Source organism: Coffea arabica, unplaced genomic scaffold (assembly GCF_036785885.1).
Source record: "Coffea arabica cultivar ET-39 unplaced genomic scaffold, Coffea Arabica ET-39 HiFi ptg000035l, whole genome shotgun sequence".
NCBI classification, from domain to species: Eukaryota; Viridiplantae; Streptophyta; class Magnoliopsida; order Gentianales; family Rubiaceae; genus Coffea; species Coffea arabica.
The window spans coordinates 47,147-70,120 of record NW_027266183.1 but is presented as its reverse complement, the minus strand read 5'-3'; the positions used below and the strand labels follow the sequence as shown (position 1 = coordinate 70,120).

General features: G+C 38.2%; 4 protein-coding genes across 7 annotated transcripts; 3 read left to right on the top strand and 1 right to left on the bottom strand.

Moving 5' to 3' along the window:
- The first annotated feature begins 313 nt into the window (after positions 1-313).
- Positions 314-4,393, top strand: LOC113719437 (ATP synthase subunit beta, mitochondrial-like). The gene is made up of 9 exons (XM_027244642.2): positions 314-880; positions 1,641-1,716; positions 1,807-1,895; positions 2,042-2,159; positions 2,252-2,355; positions 2,448-2,606; positions 2,774-2,998; positions 3,079-3,390; positions 3,950-4,393. The coding sequence occupies exons 1-9, from the start codon at positions 413-415 to the stop codon at positions 4,061-4,063; spliced, it is 1,665 nt and encodes a 554-aa protein (XP_027100443.1). The 5' UTR covers positions 314-412; the 3' UTR covers positions 4,064-4,393.
- A 767-nt stretch (positions 4,394-5,160) lies between these two features.
- LOC113719438 (fruit protein pKIWI502-like) lies at positions 5,161-8,793 on the top strand. Its single transcript, XM_072073506.1, has 5 exons — positions 5,161-5,863; positions 7,558-7,657; positions 7,801-7,896; positions 8,062-8,142; positions 8,615-8,793. Exons 1-5 carry the CDS (start codon positions 5,295-5,297, stop codon positions 8,675-8,677), a joined length of 909 nt encoding a protein of 302 aa, XP_071929607.1. The 5' UTR covers positions 5,161-5,294; the 3' UTR covers positions 8,678-8,793.
- Positions 8,794-9,525: 732 nt separating this feature from the next.
- Positions 9,526-13,089, bottom strand: LOC113716427 (uncharacterized). Of its 4 annotated transcripts, none has more exons than XM_027240754.2 (3): positions 12,870-13,089; positions 12,300-12,390; positions 9,526-10,859 (listed from the first exon to the last, which is right to left on the bottom strand). In XM_027240754.2, exon 3 carries the CDS (start codon positions 10,796-10,798, stop codon positions 9,794-9,796), a length of 1,005 nt encoding a protein of 334 aa, XP_027096555.2. In that variant the 5' UTR covers positions 10,799-10,859; positions 12,300-12,390; positions 12,870-13,089; the 3' UTR covers positions 9,526-9,793. The 4 variants fall into 4 exon arrangements, with proteins under 4 accessions (XP_027096555.2, XP_027096554.2, XP_027096556.2 ...); XM_027240753.2 differs by having other exon boundaries at positions 9,526-10,823; positions 12,870-13,034; XM_027240755.2 differs by lacking the exon at positions 12,300-12,390 and having other exon boundaries at positions 9,526-10,823; positions 12,870-13,034.
- Positions 13,090-14,101: 1,012 nt separating this feature from the next.
- Positions 14,102-22,970, top strand: LOC113716605 (vacuolar-sorting protein BRO1-like). The gene is made up of 9 exons (XM_027241004.2): positions 14,102-14,623; positions 15,321-15,628; positions 16,394-17,347; positions 18,026-18,115; positions 18,786-18,854; positions 19,379-19,519; positions 20,532-20,580; positions 21,528-21,631; positions 22,231-22,970. Exons 1-9 carry the CDS (start codon positions 14,242-14,244, stop codon positions 22,765-22,767), a joined length of 2,634 nt encoding a protein of 877 aa, XP_027096805.1. The 5' UTR covers positions 14,102-14,241; the 3' UTR covers positions 22,768-22,970.
- The last annotated feature ends 4 nt before the right edge of the window (positions 22,971-22,974 follow it).

Below are 22,974 nucleotides of genomic sequence, written 5' to 3'. Positions count from 1 at the left end.
CGTGCACCAAAATTAGTCTAACCTAAACACTGAATGTGTGTTAGTGATCCTAATCTTTCGCTCTCAAAATCTAAAACCATGGACCAGATGTGGTTAAAACTCATATTCCAATAATAATTTGCTTAATTCTTAATAGTTATCCAATGATATTTGCATAATCACATATTTAGGAGCTCATCTGGGAATGAGAATATTCTGGGGGAAAAAAGTCAAAGAAAATCATGTAATACCACTTTTTCACCGCAGTAAAAACAGCTCCAAGGTTACTTTTCTACAATCATTACACTCTCACTCTCAGGCTAATCTCGCTAGTTATACATTTCTCCTCAAACCCTATTCACTCTTCCTCTCTCTCTACTCTACTGTCATCTCTCTCTCTCTCTATTGACCAAACCCTAACGCCACCACCATCATGGCTTCCCGGAGGCTAATTGCCTCACTCCTCCGTTCCTCCACGTCCTCTCTCCGTCGTACATCCTCTTCATTCACTTCCGCCGCCAAATCCTCCACAAGACCTTCCCCGGCCGGCTTTTTACTTAACCGGGCCGCCCACTACGCTACCTCCGCTGCTGCCTCGTCGAGTGCTTCCGCTCCTTCCACTAAGCCGGCCGGCGGAACTGGTGGGAAGATAACTGATGATTTTACTGGAAGAGGTGCTATTGGGCAAGTTTGTCAGGTGATCGGTGCCGTCGTTGATGTTAGATTCCAGGATGGATTGCCTCCGATCTTGACGGCGTTGGAGGTGCTCGATAATCAGATCCGGCTCGTGCTTGAGGTGGCTCAGCATCTCGGGGAGAATGTTGTTAGGTGTATTGCTATGGATGGTACTGAAGGTCTTGTTCGTGGCCAGGCCGTGCTCAACACGGGCTCTCCTATTACTGTGAGTGATGGATTTATTGAGAAAAAGACTTGATTTTTGAAGATGTTTTATGGGTTCGTTTTTGAAAATGGGGTTAGTTTCGAGGGGTTTTTGGGTTGTTTTATTGTGAGATCTGGAAATCTTGGGTTGGGAATTGAATCCTCTTAGAAGGTTTGGGTGGATTTTGGGGTAGGATCTGTACATTTTGCTTTGGATAATGTGAGGATGTATGGTATGTGCAATGAAACGATTTGTTAAGTTACTGGAGATATGTGAAATGGTCTCAATTGGTGGCTGAACCTTGAACCCAAATCAATCAGTTGACGGTCCTTGAAAGCTGGAAAAAATTAGATTGTATTGGACGACGGTCATATGATTGGTGAATAGAGTTGTTACCTTATGCTTGTAGTGGATAGTAGTAGATATAATATGGATAATGGAAGATGAAAGGTCATATTTGAAAAGTCCTTAAAATTGTTTTGACGTGTGAGAGGGGTTTTGTGGGAAAGGAAAGGAATTTAGGGGCATTGCAAATCTTGTTTTGTTGTTTGGGACCTTTTTCTAAGTATTTGCTGCTGGTTAGTTATAAAGTCAGAATCTTGAGCTATTGAACTAACTAATTCTTATTCATAACGGAAATAGGTGCATTGTTTTGTTCATTTTAATGGGTTTTATGTCTGCAGTTTCTTCTGGGGTATATCCTTACTATAGTTCTTCGAGGTGTGATGTGCTTTAAGTGGTGATCATACCATTTTGATTCACAAGTTCCTTCTACTGGTAGGTGCCTGTTGGTAGAGCTACTCTTGGACGAATCATAAATGTTATCGGAGAACCTATTGATGAGAGAGGCGAAATCAGTAAGTAAACTTTTTGCCATTGCATGATGTGAATTGCAGCTTGTTTCCTAGAAGGGGTTGTGTCTTACAAATCAACTGATACTTGTGCAGAAACTGAACACTATTTGCCAATCCATCGCGAGGCTCCAGCCTTTGTTGAGCAGTCGACTGAACAAGAAATTCTTGTTACTGGAATTAAGGTAATGTCACAATGACAATTTTTCATACCTAAGCCTATCCTATATCCTTAGAAAATGTAATTTCATTTGCTCTATTCGATTAACTGTCAAGTCTGTGTAAGTTTGAGAGGTATAACGAGTTTACCCTCTTTTAAATATTCTTTCAGGTGGTTGATCTGCTTGCACCATACCAAAGGGGAGGCAAGATTGGATTGTTTGGTGGTGCTGGAGTAGGAAAAACTGTGCTTATCATGGAACTGATCAACAATGTTGCAAAAGCCCATGGTTGGTTGTTTTAGGAGATATTCTGGCTTCAGTGGTTAATTTTCTAGTTTTCTTAGTTTAACATTTGCATTGTGCTCTTTTTCCTTGTCCAGGTGGTTTTTCTGTCTTTGCTGGTGTAGGAGAAAGAACTCGAGAAGGTAATGATCTATATAGGGAAATGATGGAGAGTGGTGTTATTAAGCTTGGTGATAAGCAGGTAAATACATTAGTATTATTTGTAGACTAGTATTTTTTAATCAGGTTATCAACCCTGTTTATCAATGTGTCGATGTTTTGATGAATGTCTAGGCTGAAAGCAAATGTGCGCTTGTCTATGGTCAAATGAATGAGCCCCCGGGTGCTCGTGCTCGTGTTGGATTGACAGGTTTGACTGTGGCTGAGCACTTCAGAGATGCTGAAGGGCAGGATGTGCTTCTCTTCATTGATAATATTTTCCGTTTTACCCAGGTGGGTGCACCTGTGTAATGGAATTTTCGTGCTAGTTTTTGCTGCTTGGCCCTTATTGACTAAGTCTATATTCTGCCTTTAAGAGAAATACATGATCATGCTTGTAATTCATGTCATTTTCCTGTCCTTCTCCTGAATACTTTCAACTTAACTTTGTATATCTTCAGGCCAACTCTGAAGTGTCTGCTTTGTTGGGTCGTATCCCTTCTGCTGTCGGTTATCAACCAACTTTGGCTACAGATCTTGGAGGCCTTCAAGAGCGTATCACAACCACAAGAAAAGGCTCCATTACTTCTGTCCAAGCTATTTATGTGCCTGCTGATGACTTGACAGATCCTGCGCCTGCTACTACATTTGCTCACTTAGATGCCACAACTGTCTTGTCTCGACAGGTAATTGGACTTTTTAAGTCTTAAAAGTTTTCAGACCACATGAAAATTTACATTTATTGATGATTTAATGTTTGGTCCAGATCTCTGAGCTTGGTATCTATCCTGCTGTTGACCCACTTGATTCCACATCACGTATGCTCTCTCCACACATTTTGGGAGAGGATCACTACAACACTGCTCGTGGAGTACAGAGGGTCCTTCAGAACTACAAGAATTTGCAAGATATCATTGCCATTCTTGGAATGGATGAGCTCAGTGAAGATGACAAATTGACAGTTGCCCGTGCACGTAAAATGATGCGGTTCTTGAGTCAGCCTTTCCATGTTGCTGAAGTTTTCACGGGTGCCCCTGGAAAATATGTTGAGTTGAAGGAGAGCATTGCCAGTTTCCAGGTAAATATCGTTTCATTTTAGCCCATGTATGGTCTGCACTACATTTGCCACTGTCCCTTTCCACCTGAATGTTTCGGTTTTTTGAACTTATAGATATGCCATGTGGTGTCCTGGGAATCTCAGGTTGGATTAACAGAACCTGGGAGTAGCTTTTTACTTCAGTTTCTTTATTTGATTTAGAATATTCTTCTGATTGCAATGCTATGTCTTAACTCCTATATAAACTTTTGATGGTACAATGACCCATGTTTTTAACTGACAATGTCAAAGCATGAATTTCTTTGGTGCTAATTGTGAAAGCTTTTCTTTTGAATCCTAGTTTTCTTGAACTATGTGAAATTTAGAAACATTGGGTTTCTGCTTCAGCTATCCAATTGCAGATGTAATTGCACATTATGCTGCAATGGTATAGCTTCAGTCTGAAATTTGATTGGTCTAAGAACAATCATTTGCATCATTTTACTTTCCATTATGACTCCTCTGGCTATTTTGACTCTTCCTATTTATTCAGAGAATTCAAATGATATGCTGATGTTTTTCTGTTTGTTGATTTCTACAGGGTGTTTTGGATGGAACCTACGATGATCTTCCAGAACAGTCATTCTACATGGTTGGTGGCATTGACGAGGTCATTGCTAAAGCTGAGAAGATTGCCAAGGAATCTGCAGCATAAGGAATTTTAGTGACTTTTATTTTTTTTTACCCTTTTTAACTGATGATTCTGAAAATCAATAATTTAAATTTCTGGCTTTGGCCAAGATCAGGAGTTATATTTTGAGGTTTTTGGGGAACTGAGGAGTCCAGGTTTTTCTGTTTCTGTTTTATATATCAACTGAAGGTGTGGGATTGTGACGGACATGGAGCCGGAGAGTGCAAGGCCCCCCCTGCGAAAGCCCCCTTATGCCTTGTCTTGTCATACAATAAGGGCGGTGGCGGACATGTATATTTTGCCTCTGAATTTAATGTTAGAAACACTAGAGCAGCAGCCATGGAATTTTCTGAATCACTTTCTTCCCCTTTTCCTGAATCTTGTGTACTCGAAGCGGGAGTGAAAATTATGAAATTTTTATCTGCAAAGAACTAGGCTCAATGATCTGATCCATCTTTCCAGCACAAAATTATTCTGTGTCATTAGCTTTTTGACATGCGGGCTGTTGCTTTACCTCGTATTTGTCAAAATTTTGAGCAAATGGGGTGTGCAAATGATCCGATTTAAAACAACCTTTAATGATCCGCTGTTACATTTGTATCTTACAGCCGAGGCATGAAACTGTCACGGAAACCTGAATTGGAACAAACTTTAATGATCTGCTGTTAGAACAAATATCAACCATGGACGAAATAGCTGTGAAGTAACTGTTCCTGTATTGACTGCATTTGAAGCTATCCTATAATATGTGTTGCTGATGTTTTTGAAATGATGTTGCACTTTTAATCAAATTTTTGTATGGAAATGTTTTCTTCTTTATCCAGTATAATATAAAAAGGCCAAGACGTTTCACTTCTAATCAATCTTTATCACAAAATATAAGTGTTTGACAATCTCCTCCTCGGATCAGGTAAACTTCCAACGTAGGTTGTAATTCTCTGTTTCCGTGCTTCATTTTACTGATCTGTCTGTGCTTATTTTTACGCTTCTAGTTCTGGCGTCTGCATTTGGTATCTCCTGCAAAATTGGAGCAACTGGTAGGGCCCGCTACTTATCAAGAAATGCCACGTGGAAGCTCCCAATTACTCCGGCGCATCGCGCTCGCGGCGTATTTTGACCCACAGCCCACAGGCCAGTTCCCTTCTCCCCAGTCCACCACCCTTTGCGGCGGCGGAGCTTACTAGTCTCCTCCACGACCAACTCAAACAGCAAACTAAAGTGCTTACTATTCTTTTTACCTTAAAAACCAGAAAAAATGTCCATAATCACTCTTTCCCCAACTCCAACCCCGCGTCTTCCTCGCATAAGTTCCCATGCACCCTGCCGTAGTCAATCATTTCCCATGACCACCCTCCTCAGACCAAAACCCCAACCCCTCCTTTTCCACCTTTTCCGCCGCCAACTCTCCGTTTCCGCCGCCGCCGCCGTCCGGCAAGACACTACCGCTTGGACCTCTGCGCCTCTTCTCACCGTCTCCCCCGCCGCCGATTTGCTCTTCCACGTCACTGTCGACGTCTCCGATTCTCCTGACCTCGCCGCTTCTTATACCAAGGCTGGCCAGTATCTCCAGCTTAAAGTCCCCGTCTCCGAGAAACCGTCTTTTCTCGCCATTGCTTCGCCACCGTCCTTGGCCGCTGCTAAAGGTGTTTTTGAATTCCTAGTTAAAAGCGTCGCCGGCTCTACCGCTGAGCTCCTATGTGGACTCCAAAAAGGTGATGTGGTGGAGTTGACTCCGGCCATGGGGAAAGGTTTCGAAATTGATCAAATTTCTCCGCCACAGGATTACCAGACGGTGCTTATTTTCGCTACTGGATCTGGAATCAGGTAATATTAGAGATTCTCTAAAAAAATTTCCAATTCCTGATTTCATATTATGGTAAAAATTGGGAAAAACAGATAAAATCACTATTTAAATTTTTATATCTACGGTAAATTCAGAAAGTTTGAATTTGGAGCTGTAAGTTTATTGGAAGAAACATCACCATGCACGGTGCAGTTCCTAATTAGTTAGTATGATCTCAATTGGAAAGAACAAAGCTTGGCCTGTTTATTAAAAAAAAAAAATGCTTCGCCTGTCTATAGTCTTCTCTGCCTTTGTGAGATATTTTTTGATGTGAGCTTTGGACGCACTGTTATTTACTTCACAATAGGGATTAGGGAATTTGAAGATTCTTAGACTCCCAGTTAATCAGGAAAAACCTTTTTCCATTTTTTATTGGGCTGCAAGAATCCTGTTAATTCAGTTATAATTGTCAAAGGCCTGGGTTTGCTTTTTGTTGGCTAGGAGAAGAAAGATGCTGAATTGTGTCAAACATTTTGGTTGGGTTGGTTAGCAGAGAGCTAGGGATAACATGATGGGGTAAAAATAGTCAGGCTGCAGGCTTCGGTTGTGAAGAAAGAAAAGGAGTTGAAGTGATTCCAATGCTTTTGAGTGCTTGGCATGTTACTTTAGTATAAGAGTAAACAGCTAATTTCAACATTTGGAAAGAAAATCAGATACTGGATTTTGTATTTGTTTCTTTTTGCTTTGTCTGCACATGCTTCTAAGTAAGGTTTTTGTTGATCTTCTTCCTCTGTGTGTGTGTGTATACTCATGTTTTTGTTTTTGGTTGGGGGGGGGGGGTTCCCTTCCCTTGTGTGCACATTTTTCTCATGTTAAAATGCTGCATGTTTTTGCAAGCATCTAAAAGCAGTATTTGCTTCTTCTTGATATCTACTTGTATTGAACTTTACTGCTATGGGGGCATTGAGCTTTTGATTATATTTGCTTGAAAGTTTTCTGATTTCTGATCTTCAAAATCAGCTTTTTTTTGCGAATCATTTGTTAGTTGATCAGTTTCTTGTGAACTTTTCCTTCTATATACTCACTAATTAAGCACATGGTATGATTGTAATTAATAAACTTTTAACTTTTTATGGGGTTGGTAAATTTTAGACTATTTTGACTGTTTGTGTTTTACACAGTTGAGCATGTTCAAGCTATCAGAAGCTGTAGTTCAAGACAGATTCCAAGCTTAGTGAAGTTTATTTGCTAATTTGCTCACTGAACTGTTTGTCAGCCATGAAATTAGCAGGCCTATTTAAATGCTAGAGAAAATAAGACTGTATCTGTATACCATATTTGGAATGGTTTTGAGACAATTGGTCCTTGAGGATTTAGATGTATATGTCTGACGGTAAGTTTGTCTTTTTCTTATTCTCCAAAACAATAATTGTAGGTAAAACTCGTCTTCATTCATAGTAACTAACATACAGCCAATACTGGCCTGATATGGAAGAAAAGAATCAAGAGAAATAGGAGTGACTGAACAAACTTATGCATTAGAAGTGGATGAGATTTGTGCTGGACTCAAATTGCAAATACAGCGTGTCTGGTCAATTGGTTCAAAATAAGAATTTCTTGAGTAGAAAATGAATTGCCCCTGTTATCATTTTCTGGTAAATTGAGTATTAATATATATATATATATACTTCTGTTCTGTATAATTAACTCCTTCCTACCTACTAATGGAGTGCAGCCCAATTCGGTCCTTGATTGAGTCTGGATTTGGTGCTGATAAGAGATCTGATGTTAGACTCTATTATGGCACCAGGAATCTTAAGAGGATGGCTTATCAGGTTTTGTTCTTGGCATTGAATACCATCTCTCTCTCTCTCTCTCACACACACACACACACAAAAAAAATTAAAGCAAAGCAAATAAAACAACAATTCTCCCTTCAAATTTCCCAAAATGAAAGCTTTTATCTGTTTCACTACAGGATAGGTTTAAAGAGTGGGAATTGTCTGGAGTGGAAATTGTGCCAGTACTATCTCAGCCTGATCAAACTTGGACTGGGGAGCAGGGATATGTCCAGGTATGAGCTTATTCACCATGTCATAACGTGACGAGGTTTTTGTGCACAGATTTTGCCTTGATGAGATATTCTGTATTCACAGTTTTACTGCTCATTTCCAGTAGCTCAATTTTTCTTTGCTTTTTGAAATTTGTTATCCATATCCTGATAAGATTGCTTTTGCAGGCTGCCTTTGCTAGGGCGAAAAAGATTTTTAGCCCACAATCCACAGGTGCAGTTCTGTGTGGACAGAAGCCAATGGCTGAGGTATTTTGGAGTTCTACTGTCGTTAGATTTGACCGTGTCGTGAAGAAATAGGCTATTAAGCGATTATTTGTAGTGTTTTTAACATCCGTTGTTTATGTTGGTTGTTGACACCTGGTGGTGGAGCAACTACTAAGTGTGGTCATGCCCAATAGATTTAGGAACACGTTCTTATCATGGATGTGATGAACAAATATAATCTGACTTGTGAAGATGGAGAGATTTTTGTAGAAGTTTGAGACCCAGAAAAAACCCGAAAAAAGAAGGTTGATTTAAAAAGTAAACTTGTTTAAGCACTTGACTGGAATTACTGCCTTATAATTAAGAAGATGAAAATTCTCTTCTTCTAGGTAACTAGTGTGCCAGAAGTGTAAACTATGGCCACTTAGATATTTCTTGATTTGCATTAAGTAGGCATCTTCTTCCATTTGCATTAAGAAAGGAAACTAAGGATCTCTGATCTTGTTTCTTGTAGGAGGTTACTTCTCTTCTTGTCGCTGATGGAGTCTCCGCAGAGAAGATCTTAAAGAACTTCTGATAACAAATTTTTGTGGGCTGTATTTGTTGTATTATTTTTACCTAGCGGTCAGTACTATCCATTCATTTTATCTTGCTGAGTATAAATGACTCAGCATTTGAATTTTGATCGCAAAATGACTCCACTATTTGCAATTTTGAGACTCTACGGGTTGCAACAGCTAATTAGCACTGCCTTCACTGAGTACAGCTCCTATCAGTGGTTCAGCTTTAAGGTGAACGTGGCAGTCTTGATTAAGAGTTAGGCATTCTAGAGGTTTAAGGAGCAGAAGTAAGTGGGCAAAAGCATCGATGCCTTAGTTATGATACACTAAATTTTGTATTAATACTTGACGTGCACCATTATGTGCTACCTTATCAATTGCTGTAGTTCGGTATGTATTCTTCAGAGAATAATGTCTGGATTTCTTATACGCCAGCCTGTTTCTTCTGAGTGCCCACTTTATTGGCCAAAGACCCAAACAGTTAGTGTGTAGTTACTGTTACGCTTCTAGGATGCTTTCTAGTGAGTGATTACTTTCATGTATTTTATAGCTTTTAACTATTGGTCCAGTTGCCGTCTCTTGATACCCTTCAAAATTCATACCTCCTCAACCACACTGCAACTAACTTGGCGGGGTTTGCATATTAGTAATTAATTTTATGCTCAAACATCCCAGACCTGTATGGCAGGTTTAGCTAATTCATGTCATGTTGATCACGGAATACGAAAGAAATTTGTATCATTTGAGATTTTATTAAACATGAATGAATAAAGATTTTGAACATGTTAAGAAATGTAGGCCTGATCAATGAAGATACAAGGCATGCCAACCAAACAGCAACTAGACATTCGCATGAGAAGGTTGATTGTTCAATCTAAACGCATCCATTACAGTTTGTTAAAATAAATGTTCCACACAGCAAAGAGAGGGAATAAATTGCTGATAAGCTGTTACATATTTATACGGAATCAGTAAATTCAAATGTCAATCAGAAAGGTTTTTGCTGCAGCAGTTCAACATATAATCTTTGACAAATTGCAGATTCCAAGCCTCCAGCAACACCAACCAGAAAACCCTAAGTTACCAACACAGAAACGGCGCACATGAATCCATTGGAAGGCGCACTCGGACCATTAAGCAGTTTGCTGCTCAACAGCTTTATCATGGCTATTGTCCATATTTGCCTCTCGCAGAGTATTTTTTCCATTTGATTCTGTTGCTTTCCCAGCCTGCTGATCATTGAGTGGCGTTTCGTCAGAGTGGATGCGATTGTGATTGTTATGATGATGACGGTGGTGGTGATGACCATGTCGATGATGATGCTTTTTCTGCTTTTCTACTTTACCAAAATCGTCATCAGATGACTTCCCTAGAGATCTGCTCCTGTCACGACAATGATCTTCAGAATCTAAGGACACCGAGTCATGAGTACGGGTTCCACGATGATGCTTATGGTGTTTCGCATGACGGCTCCTCTTTGGAGTGTCATCATCGCTTGATGAATCTGAATCACTTGAACCTGATCGTCTAGAACGTTTGTGGTGCCTTGCACGGTTTCTCTTTCTGCCTGGATGGTCATCGTCAGATGCAGATTCTGAATCACTAGAATGAGATCTCCGATGGCGCTTGTGACTCTTTATGCGATTTCTTCTTCTCATATCAATGTCACTTTCATCATCAGAGTAATCAGCACCAGAAGAATCTGATCTTGAATCATGATGCCTTCGTTTTTTCTGCCTCTGCTTCTTTCTCCTCCTCTCTTCTTGTGAGTCAGTATCACATCCACTGCTATCATCACCAGAGTCAGAGGATCTCCTTTTCGACTTATGTCTGGATTTCTTATCCCTCCTCTTCTCATTATCGCCTGAGTCAGAGTGATTATGCTTCCTATGCTTCCTGTGGGGCCTTTTAGCTGACTTCCTTTCATCACCGCTGCTGTCACTGCTACAATCACTTCCAGAACCTGATACAGATCTTTTCTTGTGCTTAGTGGCCTTCATCTTTCTCTCCTTTTCAGCATCAGCTCTAGCCTTGGCTGCAGCTTCCAATTTTTGCTCCCATTTCAAAGGGGCTTCTTTCCTCTCCATCATCCGCTTCTTCTTCTCCTCGACCAGCTGGATAAACTTCTTGGCATCCATTTTGATATAAAATACAACTGAATACCTGCATTTTGGTATGAGATGATGACCAGAAGTACATCTCAAAAAGAGAAAGAAACAATGTTAGTTCCTCCACCAGGAAATCAGTCAAGAAAGAGATGATCAACAACAACTAGCATGAGAAGCAAATTGATAGATATCTTTGATTGTTTCAGAAAAGACAAATGGAAGTACAACATAGCAAAGCCGTATGTTTCTCTGGCAGATATATGATAGATATCTTTGATTGTTTTTATGTCTTTCTCCCCTCAAAGAAACTCTACAATCGAAGACTAGTTTCTGCACAGTGAAAGTTATTTTACTGGTTTAAGCAATTAGTAAGCTGTCCATGTGCAAACTTCTTCTTACACAACCATTTAGGTGTTTTTGGAAGCAAACAAAGAATTCTCTTTTCAGCACACAAGATTTGAGTGATTCTGAACCATCTAAGATGGAAAATTGGAGGCTAAAAGTGGAACGCGTGGTGAAGTGAAGGTGCAGAAATCTAGAAGGCAAAATTGGTATAAAAATTACAATGTTTTCTCAGCACAAAGGAAGAACGCCCTTTGTAGGAGCAAAATGACGTAGTTAAATACATTTTGAACAGCTCAGATATTAAGAAAAAACTTCTTTCAATGTATATTTCAAAGAAAATCTAAACATAGCACTAAGAAAAACATAATTAAGAAAGAAACAAAAAAACCTTTCAACTGAAGCACGTCAAGGTGGAGTTAAAAGACACTATAAGACAATCATTTCTGGAGAGCACACAACAAATAATTCATACAGATTGTATACTCAGTCGCCTAAACATGTCATTCGCAAATTATGAGGCTGGTTTCCTGGCAGATTGTTCGGCAACTTAATTCACACCCAAAAAAGCTGCAGGGTCCACCATATTTGATAAAGAGACTGGTGAGCTCATTCAGAAAAAAGACTTTCATTGTTTTTCTTAGAAAGCTTTAATAGTCTTATTAGCGACAGGAATTGGAGGGTTACAACAGAAACCAATTCAACGTATATTCCAACACAACATTGGTTGAAAGCATTTGTACATAATTTAAGCCAAATATTTAATCATCAATGTTATTGGTATTAAACAAGTATCAACCACATGAAGTCCTACACTTTTGTTGACTGTATCTTACACATGAAAATAAGAGATTCTCTATAATAATCATCTGAGACACATGAAAATAAGAGATTTCTCTTTAACAATCATCTGAGACACATGAAAAAAAGAGATTCTCTTTAACAAACATTTCCCAGGTTCAAAATTTACATAGGGCATGACAACTGCTGCAATTGGTTTGCTTCATTGGCACCAAAAAACTACAGTTTTTTTTTAACATTCATAGAGAATTTCATGAAATTTGGCAGAAAGTAATACAAATCCAGCTTCTCAGTAATAAACAAAATACTACACATGCAGAGAAATTATATAAACACGACAAAAGAATGCAAAGAAAGAGACTGTACAAATCCGAGTCGGGTTTCTTACCTTATAACAATATAATACTATAAGAAAGTCACAATCTTGAATGCCCAACTAAAATTTGTCTCTTCACTTCCAATCCTTTTTTCCAAGAAGTCTGCAGCCAATCCATAATTCACATGAAGCTTTATATCTCAGCAACTAATTTTCACAAATTTTTTTAAAAGAAAAGATTTTGAACCGGATACTAAGTACTGTACTTCAGCCACGATTAAATCTAACAACCAAAAAGGAAACATAATAACCACCTTCGAAAATTTAATTCACCTAGCTATAAATATTTCCAGCCTTGTTACTTTTCATCTTCAAGAACTCAATATTCCAGCTAAAATTCATCTACTCAAAATCCATCCAGCCTTGTTGTATAGCCACTACACTAAGTAATCAAACAGCAGCAACAAACCCTAGGGCCTAGGCATAAACACTAAAATTTCTTCGTATGCATATTGAATGAGTACAAAATAAGAGAAACCCATAAAATAACAATTAAAACCCATTTAGGAGCGAGAGACAAACACTCAATCCAATCAGATACAAAGATAGAAAAACTGGCGAAAACTAAAATTCGTCACATACCTGGTTAGTTGTACAAAGGATGAACAGCAAGAAGGAGAGATCTGAGACGGCTACCTAAGGCTAACAAGAAGATTTGAATTTAGCTGTGAAATCTTGAAAAGCGGCGTTATCTCAACCTTCGAAATCTGAGCAGCTGCTGCCCAATCTGAAAGGATTTCTAGAGAGTTCGACCAAATAGGGGTTCACCGGATCTTTATAGAACCTGAGAACAAGAAAGAATATGCGTGGGTGTTACTCCACGCGGTTTTCTGCTGTTTCTTAATTCATGGACCGGATTCCTCTGCTACTGCTAACCCGGTCAGCCAGCCTTGCAATGTTATGTTACTACTCGGAACCCGGTTAGGATTTTTCTCCGAAGTTTGGTGAACTAATGTTTTGGCCCTCATTCTTCTGAGTTGTTCTATTTTGCCTCCCCATCTTTTTGTCTATTTTGTACGTAATTAAGGAGGCATTAAGGTTGAGATTCCAAGACGTAGAAGTTATGATTCAAATAGTTTCATAGTGTATAAATTTCTTTTGACTAATATTTTAGTATTCATTCCACTATTTGTTGTTCTAAAATATTATTTAAAATATTATTTTTTTTAACTATTGGTTAATTCAAGATTTTGAAGGACGTCTTATAATCTTATAAATAACGTATAAAATAAAATAAGTTTTTCTTGATTCTCAATTTCTATCTAAAATATATTGGTTATTCAAGTTTTTTTGACAAAAAAAAAGAAAATCTTTTAGCATGTTTTACAATTAACTTTTTATTACATAGAACCTCTTTTTTTTTTAAAAAAAAAAAGTGCAATAATAATATTTTTCTTAAAGTTTTCCTAATAAAAAAAATCCAAACCAAGTCGTATATGCTACAATAAATTAATGTAGACTATTTTGGCTATCCACTTTAAATCATTCTACAAGTGATCTAATTGATATATTTTCAACAAGTGAGCATAGTAATGTTAACAATTAGTAGAAGATATAGAAATTAAAATAGGATTATTGGTAAAAATAAAAGGTTAAAACAGCAATTATATTTAGAACTCTTTCATTTTTTAATTTTGTTATCAAGTATATTACACTGAAACCCCTAAACTCTTAGTTGAACAAAACCTTGCCCCCTAATCACTTTCCTAATCACTTTTATCAATTTTGCCCCACAAATCCCCCAAGGTTTTGTCCTTTACTTTCCAACTAAGCAAAACACCTCCCACACGCCCCAAAACACCCCGCGGGGGGCCAATTTACACACCTTCCCATTGACTTCAATCCTACCAATTTTCTCAATCAATTTAATCTATCTACAGAAAAATCAGTATAAATAGAATTGCGGAGCCGGATTTAATCGAAATTCTTAATATTTATCCCACCACTGCCGATCATGGCGTCTCCGTCGTCGTCAACGGCTGCAGCAACCACAAACATCATGCTAGCAATATACGAGAAGAAGACCAACTCTTTAGACCTTTACCGTCCGTTGCGGAACTACATAGTGATCAATTACGGCGAACGTGAGGCTCAGAACTTGGAGGACGATCTCCAAACCCTCAAGGAACTTCGAACCGACATGGAACGTGGCCCTACTCCGGCCGATTCTCTCCCGGCGCGGCGTGATCTTCTCCAGAAGTATTATCGAGCTCTTTGCGCTGTGGAGTCGAGGTTCCCTATTTCTCCCGATAAAGACCATATTAGTACGGTCACGTTCACTTGGTTTGATGCGTTCAAAAATAAACAGAAAGCTGCCCAGCAAAATATTCATTTAGGTAAAATTTCAATTTTTTTTTTCGTTTGTTTTGGATTGGTTCGATTTTGCTATGGTACATTCCGTCAATGCTTTAGGTGTATTCTGTAGTGTCATTTAGTACTTTATTGTTTTGAGTTAGGTAAATATTGTTTTGCTTGTTTGATTGATTGCATTTCGCTGTGCTACAATATGTTCTGTGTAAGATGCAATGACTCAGTAGTGTTGTTTAGTTTGGCAAAATATTGACATTTTATACTCCTTTTCTCTTGGGGAAATCTATGTTGATCTTTATTTGCTAGGAAACAGGGATACCAAACTTTTGTTTAGGTTTTCATATTTTTATATTAGTTTTGGTTCTTGTGAGGGGATTAACTATAGATAATCTGTACAATAAAATGAAATTGTTTCTGGTCTTCTTGTTTCTCGTATGATCAGAGCATACAGAAAGTACAGTGCGTTAAGTGTTCTTGAAAAGATTGATTTTATCTTTTACTTTTTGATTGGGATTTTAGGGCAAGGTACAATTTTTTAGGCAGAATTGAAGGAATATGTTATGCTATTCTTATTCTGGAGGTTGGTACGAGTCTTTGGCAGACTTGTCCATCAGTTAATCTTACTCATTTCTGACTTTTCTATAGAAGCTTTGTATTTTACTTGCGAGTTGTAGCATACTAATTGGCATTCCATCAAATTTTTTTTTTTGGGTTATTATTTAGAAAAAGCTGCAGTGTTGTTTAATTTGGGGGCAGTCCATAGTCAAATGGGGCTGAGTTTTGACCGATCAGGGGTTGATGGGCGAAAGCAGGCATCTCATGCTTTTATAGCAGCAGCTGGTGCATTTGCCTTTTTGAGGGATAATGTGGCAATGAAGGCATCAATGGGTAGCTCAACATCTGTGGATGTGTCAGTGGAGTGTGTTGGAATGCTGGAGAGACTGATGTTGGCTCAGGCTCAGGAGTGTGTTTTCGAGAATACTATTGCCAAGGGCAACACTCCTGGGGTTTGTGCAAAGATTTCCAGACAGGTATTTAGGGATTTTTGGGAGCTTAGCTACCTTTTATTTGAAATTTGGCTGTCCAAATATTTGATATACAAGTATGGTGTGCAAATTTGCTAAAGATTTTGCAATAACGTATAACTGGTGATTTTGGCTCAATAACCTTGGTTGCAGTGACTTTCCTTTTGTAACTAAACTGAGACCATCTATGTCTTGGTCTTTCTCTTTTTCGGTATTTTTCTTGTTGAAACTATTTCGAAGTACAGGTATTGCAAATGCTAACGATTTATCAGTCACTAAAATAATGCTTCAGCAGATGGAATTCTTTCTGAACAAACGCAAGAAGAATAGACTGGAAAATGTCCCCATTAGAGGAATTTTTCTTTCTTTTTTTGGTCAATTGAATAAAAAAAGGAGCTATACAAAGGCATTCAAGTTTTGCATATTGGTTTATTGTTCACCTTTTGATCTGTTCAGTCAAAAGATTACATTGACCTTGATTCTTCAATAATATGAATGCCATATGTCCTTACACCTGGTGAAACTTGAGAACTTTTCCAATTTTTTTATTCTTTCCATTCATAATGACTGTTTTTGTCGCCCATATACTAATGATCTTATTATTGAATGTGTGCCATTACTGGATATTTGCAGATTGTTCTTAATTTAGTATGTCCATTAATACGTAAATTCTTTTGATAGAAAATGGTTACTTTACTATAGTTCACATGTTTTGGGTTCACATAATTGGCAATGACTGCAAAGTTGAGGTCGCATGTTGTGGTGTTACAGGTTGGACTATATTATGAGGAGGGTCTGGCAGCTCTGAATGTTGCACCTCTCAACCAGCACTTTGATAAGAACTGGCTAGCTCATGTTCAGCTTAAAGCAGCCTTGTTTTATGCAGAGGCTTGCTACAGGTACAGTTTGGAGCTCCATGAGAAGGAAGAGATAGCTGAGGAGATTGCCCGTTTGAAGAGTGGGGTTGCTGCATTGACTGAGGCAAAGAAATCATGTCCAAGGGGGGCAGCTCAGCAGCTTCTGGATGCAATGACCAAATTAGAATCAACCCTGAACCGCAACTTGGAGAGGGCTGTGAAGGAGAATGAAAGAGTCTACTTAATGAGGGTTCCTACTGCCAGTTCTTTGCCGCCACTTCCTGCTTTTTCATTGGTGAAGCCTATGCCAATGAATGAGGTGTTGGATGCAAGCAAGGAGAAAATGTTTGTGAGGCTTGTTCCTGATAGCAGTGCAAAATCTCTTTCAAGATATACAGAAATGGTTGATGACATTATCAGGATGCAAGCTGAGAAATTACAACAGGCAAGTGAGCTAGCCCGAGTGAGGCTGAAGGAGATGGACTTACCCGATTCTATTCTTGCTTTGGAAGGGAATTCCACTCTTCCAACAGATCTTAAAGAAGATGTAGAGGCTGTGCAAGTTTGTGGGGGCCCAGCTGGTTTAGAGGGTGAGTTACAGCAACTTAAAGATTTGAGGAGGGTGGACCAAGAATTGTTGGTGCAGACAGAGGAGCTCCTGCAAAAAGAGGCAACAGAAGATGCACAGTTCAGAAGCCAATTTGGAACACGGTGGACTAGACCACAATCTAGTACTTTAACAAAGAACTTGCTAGATCGGCTTAATAGGTTTGCTGCGAACTTGAAGCAGGCAGCAGAAAGTGATGGACGGATAGAGCGATCTGTGAGAGATCATTCGGCACTAATGTCAATCCTTGATCATCGCCCAGTATGCTTCTTTATTTGATTTAGGTTAATTTGTATGACTTCGGTTGCTGTATGATTGATATATTGCTTGAAATCTTTTATGGGCTTGGAAATCCTTCAGTAGCCCCCCCCCCCTCTCTTAATGGTTTTGAAGTTTGTGCAGTTTTAATTACTCTGATGGTAATACTGAAGTTCCTTTAGCCACTTGCATGATTTTATAAATCTTTTATCTGATTTCATGGATATTTAGCTAGGGGTTAGGTTAATATTGAGCTTATAAATTCCTATGTTCTGTTTCCCATAAGGAGTGTTGTGTGGCTGCTTGGCTTTGAAATTGGAACTGCATTATGTCTGAATTGATGTTTATTAGTTTTCCCCTTTTTGCAGCAAGTGCTTAGTTATCTGTTGCTTCTTGTTCTTGCCTTAATTTTAATGGACAGGAAAAAATGTGATTAGTGAAAAAGGTCATGTAACATCTGAAGATTTATATGTTTAGAAATTCTATGAAGGAGAATTATCATCTTCAAATCAAGTCTGGAGAGGTATTTTTTTTTTTGGAAGCTGGAAGTGGGTGTGAAAAGCAAAATCTAATACTAAGAATTAGAATGGACCCATAATTCTAATGCTCGAGTTTTTCTTTGAGCACTTTCTGTGAAGTAACAGGAATTTGATTCTTTTCTGTGCATTTTATCTTTGGTAGATTGAATCTGCATTACCCTCGCTGTCAAGGCCCATAATGTCATTAGATGCAAATGAAGATGCTGTAGTGGGAGCCCTGAAACAGAGCTTGGTAAGTTGGTTTTGTTTGTGTTTTAATTCTGAGTTAGTAATGTGTAAAATCTATTTGTTGTGTTTTTTGAAGATTATTAAGTCTTCTGGACATATATTTAGTTGCAATTCATGTCAACAAATTGACCTTTGGAACTTCACTAATTTCTTCTAATCTCTGTTAGGCAATAGGGCATGTTCACGTTGAAGTTTTTTCATTGTGATTGAAATGAATAAAGAATTTAAAATATGATGCTGAGGAGAATCAGCTTTTCAAGATACACCTCTTTGGTCTTATTAAGTCTGTCAATTTCTCTTTGACTTCGTTTACAGATGGATCCTTAAGAATTTGGGATCACTGTATTGGTTTGTAGACTGAGAAAGTATAATGGAGTACTAAAAACATCATTCTATTATGAATATAACAATGACAAGGAAGGAAGAAGTTGTCGGTACTACTTTGTGGTCTTTTGAAATCATTCTTTGTAAAACTACATGTGAAATAAGTGCATCTGTCATTCTATTTGTTTCAAGGTGGAAAAAAAGTCAAATGAAAGTTTTCATGATGAAAGAAGCTACATCTCCCTTTTTATTGCGTGAAGTATCAATTCTACTTTGAAAGACTCTGATTGACTGTATCACCGAACTAATTTTCCCATGAAACTATAAATGCAACCTTGCTCTTTTTGCAGAGGCAATTGGAGACTCTTGGTGCTCAGAGGGCAGGTCTTGAAGACATGCTAAAAGAGATGAAGAGGAAGGTACAGAGGATAACTCGCTCATATTCAATTTGTTTAGCTGTTTAGACCATCTTTGAACAGATATTGTTCTGAACTATCAACTATTTGAAGTCTTCTTTTGCCATGCTGCTTTCACTTATCTTTCTGTTAGAGTTCTGCCTACTGTTACCAGTCTCTTTGTTGCTTACTGGTGAATTCATTCCTTAACAGAAATTCTTTCTTGTATACTTTTCTAGTGAACTTGTTTTCAAGTGCCAAAGTATAAGTCTCCTGTTTATATCCAAGAAGAAATGTAGTAACTAGATTAGCCTCCCATTAGCTTAGATATAATTAGTGAGATCATCTTTATTTATTGACTTGTATTACTCTAGTGCCATATTCTCTTATTTATAACTTCCCTTATGCTGATATAAGCTGAGAAATTATTGTAGTTCTGAAAATTACAATTAAACATCTATGCGGAGGGTGGTCATTTCTATCTGTCATGCTGTTCTCATGCTAATGTTATGTTACTTTTGACTTGTGCTTATCTTTTTGTGGCTCAGGATGACATACTACCAAAGTTGATGACGTCGACTGGTTCGCATGAGGATCTCTATAGGAAGGAAATTGCAAAGTATGATCATATTTGTCAAGAAATTGCGCAAAATGTTGAGGGACAAGAACAGCTGTTGATGCATATTCAGGTACTTCGGTATTTTCTTAAACTATTGATATCTCGATGGGGTCCCTGGTGCCTATTGACAATAATGTTAGTATTTTAGAGGCAGTTTTCACCGCTAAGCATTTCTTTGAGGTTCTATTGGTATCATATGTAATTCCTCTACTCTGTTGATGTTGTTTGGTACCCTTTGATGTGGTAAAGAGATGAAATAAAGCATTTTGGACGTTCATTCTGTTTGTCAGTCGGGTGCTGTTTAGAACATTAGATACTAATACTGAGTCCAACATCAACCCTGTGGTTCTTACACCAGCCAAGTGCAGGGATGAAATCGCCGTGCTTCTTTTTAACATTTATCTTTGCTGTGAGCAGTGTACTGTTGGTGCCTTGACATGCATCAAGATGAACATCCATTTGACCAGAAAAAGAGAAAAGAATACATTTATTTGTTTGACCACTTTTAAGTGACTTTTAAGCCATTGGCATGCTTTTGTTGACACTCGTTTTTTCCCCCCCTAATTTTCTCTTCCTAGTTTTGACAAGATGAAACTTAATGATCAGAAAGATGTAGTTATGGCTGCCTGATGATCTGATTTGGTATGCTATGAGTACTATGCATATGGTTTGTGTTTATTAGGACAAGGTTAATTTTTCCCTTTCCAGAAATGAGAAGTGAATTTACTGTGAAATTTATCAACTTGACGATTAAGGCTTCTCTGGGGATGGGATAACATGGTGTACTATAATAAACTGTCCAGAGAGTTGTAAGTTTGACAATTGATGATTCTTGTGGAGGGAAATCAGCATTTAAAAATCAAGATTTTGATAGATTTTGTTTCTCTCCTTGCTTTGCAAAATATTGACTTTTCAGTTTTGTTAGGGTAATTTGCCCTCATGGAGGTGAGGCATGGATAAATGAAAATGTAAATCAGAGTAGATGTTGATTTAATAATTTGCCTGTCCTAATTGGAACGTTCTTAGATGCTGCAGGTGTGGTTTGAGAACCTCTTGTTCTAATTGTCTTTATTTTGCCTCAGGTTCAAAATGATAACTTTGCAGCAGTTTTTAATCTTGAAGATTTCAAAGGTTTGTTCTGCTTTATGTTCTTTGCATTAGGCTTTTTCACATCTGTTCATGTTTGTTATGAGGGTATGGTGTTATGGTTGGTGGTGTTTGTTACTGGGTTTATAGTGGAATCATAGTTCTAGACTACATTTCATGCTTTTCATGATAGCTGTGGATAAACGTCTAGCAGAGGGTGCTTTAACCTATTAAGTTGACTGGCACTGCAACTAGGGTGGCTTTTACTTGGTAATGGTACATGGTTTTCCTCTTAGAATTAGACATGTTTTTGAATTGTGGTAAGTTAGATATCATTTGGCTGAGGAATTTGCCTGTCGAGCCCTTATTTCTGTTTTACTTGGAAATTGCTAGATTTTTCAAACTCAAGTATCCTTTTTCTCTATCAACGATGATGCTTATAATTTTTCTCACCAATAATTTGTGATGTTGCTCACGGAAGCAGACTAAATGACTCAAAAGCAGGTTCTAATATATGTGCTGAAAAGTAGCTTGCCATTTTGATTGTCTTTTTCTCATTACTAGCATGAATTAATATGTCATATAATTGGACTATGGCCTATTGTCCTTTACCAACTGTCTGTTAATTGGGAATTTGGGGTATTGAATGTGGAGAGGCGTATAGGTACTTGGTTTAAATTCTGATGGCACCCTTCTTGGTGCACAGCTTGTAGGATCTAGTTTGAGCCGAGTTTTTCATCCCTTAGTTTAGTCTTAAGGTCTAATTGCTGCAATAAACAAGAATCTATTGTTATCGTCCTGACAGGTAGTGTTGACTCATTGTTATGACTTCTTACTGCTATGGCACTTCCTTCTTGCTTTACTGGTTTACAAAGTTCAGCTCTAGCACTTGATGCAAGCTAAAATCAGTGCTTTTCCCATCTAAATTTGCCCTCAATATTGCTTTCTGTTGCTCACGCTTTCATGCCTGAATCCATGTTTCAATTTGTCAGCTTCTCGAGAGAAGAGCTACAAGCAAATAGAAGCTGCAATAGCTAAGTATCGAGAAATTAAGGAGAACATAAATGAAGGACTGAAGTTCTATGTTACTCTTCAGGTTTGAGCTTTTCCTTCATGAGTTTGGCCCTATATATTTTTCAAGTCATTCTTACCCATTTGAAGCTTGAATTTCATATTTTTTATTCAAAAATAATGATGAACAAACAGTTGGCACTCCCTTCATTCACTGATTTAGCTAATTAAAAAAAAAAAATGGTGCACAAACAGAGTTATGTGAGTCTGTTATCTTTTACATTATTCATTCCTCCATAGTATGGTTTAGCAGCTAGAGAGAACTGGCTGGTATAGCCGTATTTGGCTTAAGTGGATAGTTATATACATTTTTTTAGCCTTGCCCATATATTACTTAAGGCTGTTGTAGTTTTGATAACTAAATATAAGGTAATATTGTTCATGAAGCTTTACCCTTGATACATTTGGCTCTACATTGACAAATACACAAATTTAAAATGCCAAAGAAAGTTGAGCTTGATTCTGTATATTAACAATTAATTCATGGCTGTTAACCAAAATTTTAAACACATTAAAGGTGAGGGGTTCATGAATCCCTTTTTTTTTTTTTTCATTTTTTCTGTTTTTCGTTTGGTAATCGATTCAAAATTTGTTTATTGACGCTCAATTTTTTCTGTTAAACAGGATGCTATCACAAATATAAAGCAACAGTGTAGTGATTTTGTGATGACAAGGAACATTCAGTGCCGGGAGATGATTGAAGATGTTCAGAGACACATTGCAGGTCTCAGTTTTCAGGATAACAAGAGTACGGGTGGTTACAGTTATCCTGCAGCTGGACAGCCCCATCAGACTCCAAGGCCAAACTCCCAACAGCACACAGAACCTGTGCATGTGTCCAACCCTTCACATCCACCAACTCCTCCATACCAGCCCCAGCAGCAGCCAACAATGGCCGGATATGCTCAATCTCCTTCCCCTTATGTCTCTCCGCCACAACAAGTACCACCTCCTTATCACGTACCAGCTTCAGGTTCTCCATACCCACCCCCACAGCATCAACAGCAGCCTCCTGTTACCCATGAGTATGGCCAGCCTGCCTATCCTGGATGGCGTGGTCCATACTATAATGCAGCTCCTCAACCAGGATCCATGCCTAGGCCCCCTTACACGGTCCAACCCCCATATCCTCCTAACCAGAGTGGCTACTACAGACAATAGTCATATTTGCAATTCTATTGCCCATAGTATGTGTATTTTGTAGTTCCTTTTTTATTTTCTCCCGCCTGGAGCAGGGACGACGAACCAATGTAGGTAGATAATTTTTTTTTGTTTTTATCAACTTATAAATTGGTCTATTGAGTCTGTGATGAACAAAAAGCTTGCCTTATAAATTGGTCCATCTTTTTTCTTGGTTGGCAAAAGTGA

Coding starts and splice junctions, on each gene's coding strand:
- LOC113719437 (XM_027244642.2), top strand. CDS start 413: ATGGCTTCCCGGAGGCTAATTGCCTCACTCCTCCGTTCCTCCACGTCC. Junction 1,717..1,806: donor TGATGAGAGAGGCGAAATCA/GTAAGTAAACTT, acceptor ATACTTGTGCAG/AAACTGAACACTATTTGCCA. Junction 2,160..2,251: donor CAATGTTGCAAAAGCCCATG/GTTGGTTGTTTT, acceptor TTCCTTGTCCAG/GTGGTTTTTCTGTCTTTGCT.
- LOC113719438 (XM_072073506.1), top strand. CDS start 5,295: ATGTCCATAATCACTCTTTCCCCAACTCCAACCCCGCGTCTTCCTCGC. Junction 5,864..7,557: donor GCTACTGGATCTGGAATCAG/GTAATATTAGAG, acceptor AATGGAGTGCAG/CCCAATTCGGTCCTTGATTG. Junction 7,897..8,061: donor GGGAGCAGGGATATGTCCAG/GTATGAGCTTAT, acceptor TTGCTTTTGCAG/GCTGCCTTTGCTAGGGCGAA.
- LOC113716427 (XM_027240754.2), bottom strand. CDS start 10,798: ATGGATGCCAAGAAGTTTATCCAGCTGGTCGAGGAGAAGAAGAAGCGG.
- LOC113716605 (XM_027241004.2), top strand. CDS start 14,242: ATGGCGTCTCCGTCGTCGTCAACGGCTGCAGCAACCACAAACATCATG. Junction 15,629..16,393: donor GTGCAAAGATTTCCAGACAG/GTATTTAGGGAT, acceptor GTGGTGTTACAG/GTTGGACTATATTATGAGGA. Junction 19,520..20,531: donor AGCTGTTGATGCATATTCAG/GTACTTCGGTAT, acceptor ATTTTGCCTCAG/GTTCAAAATGATAACTTTGC.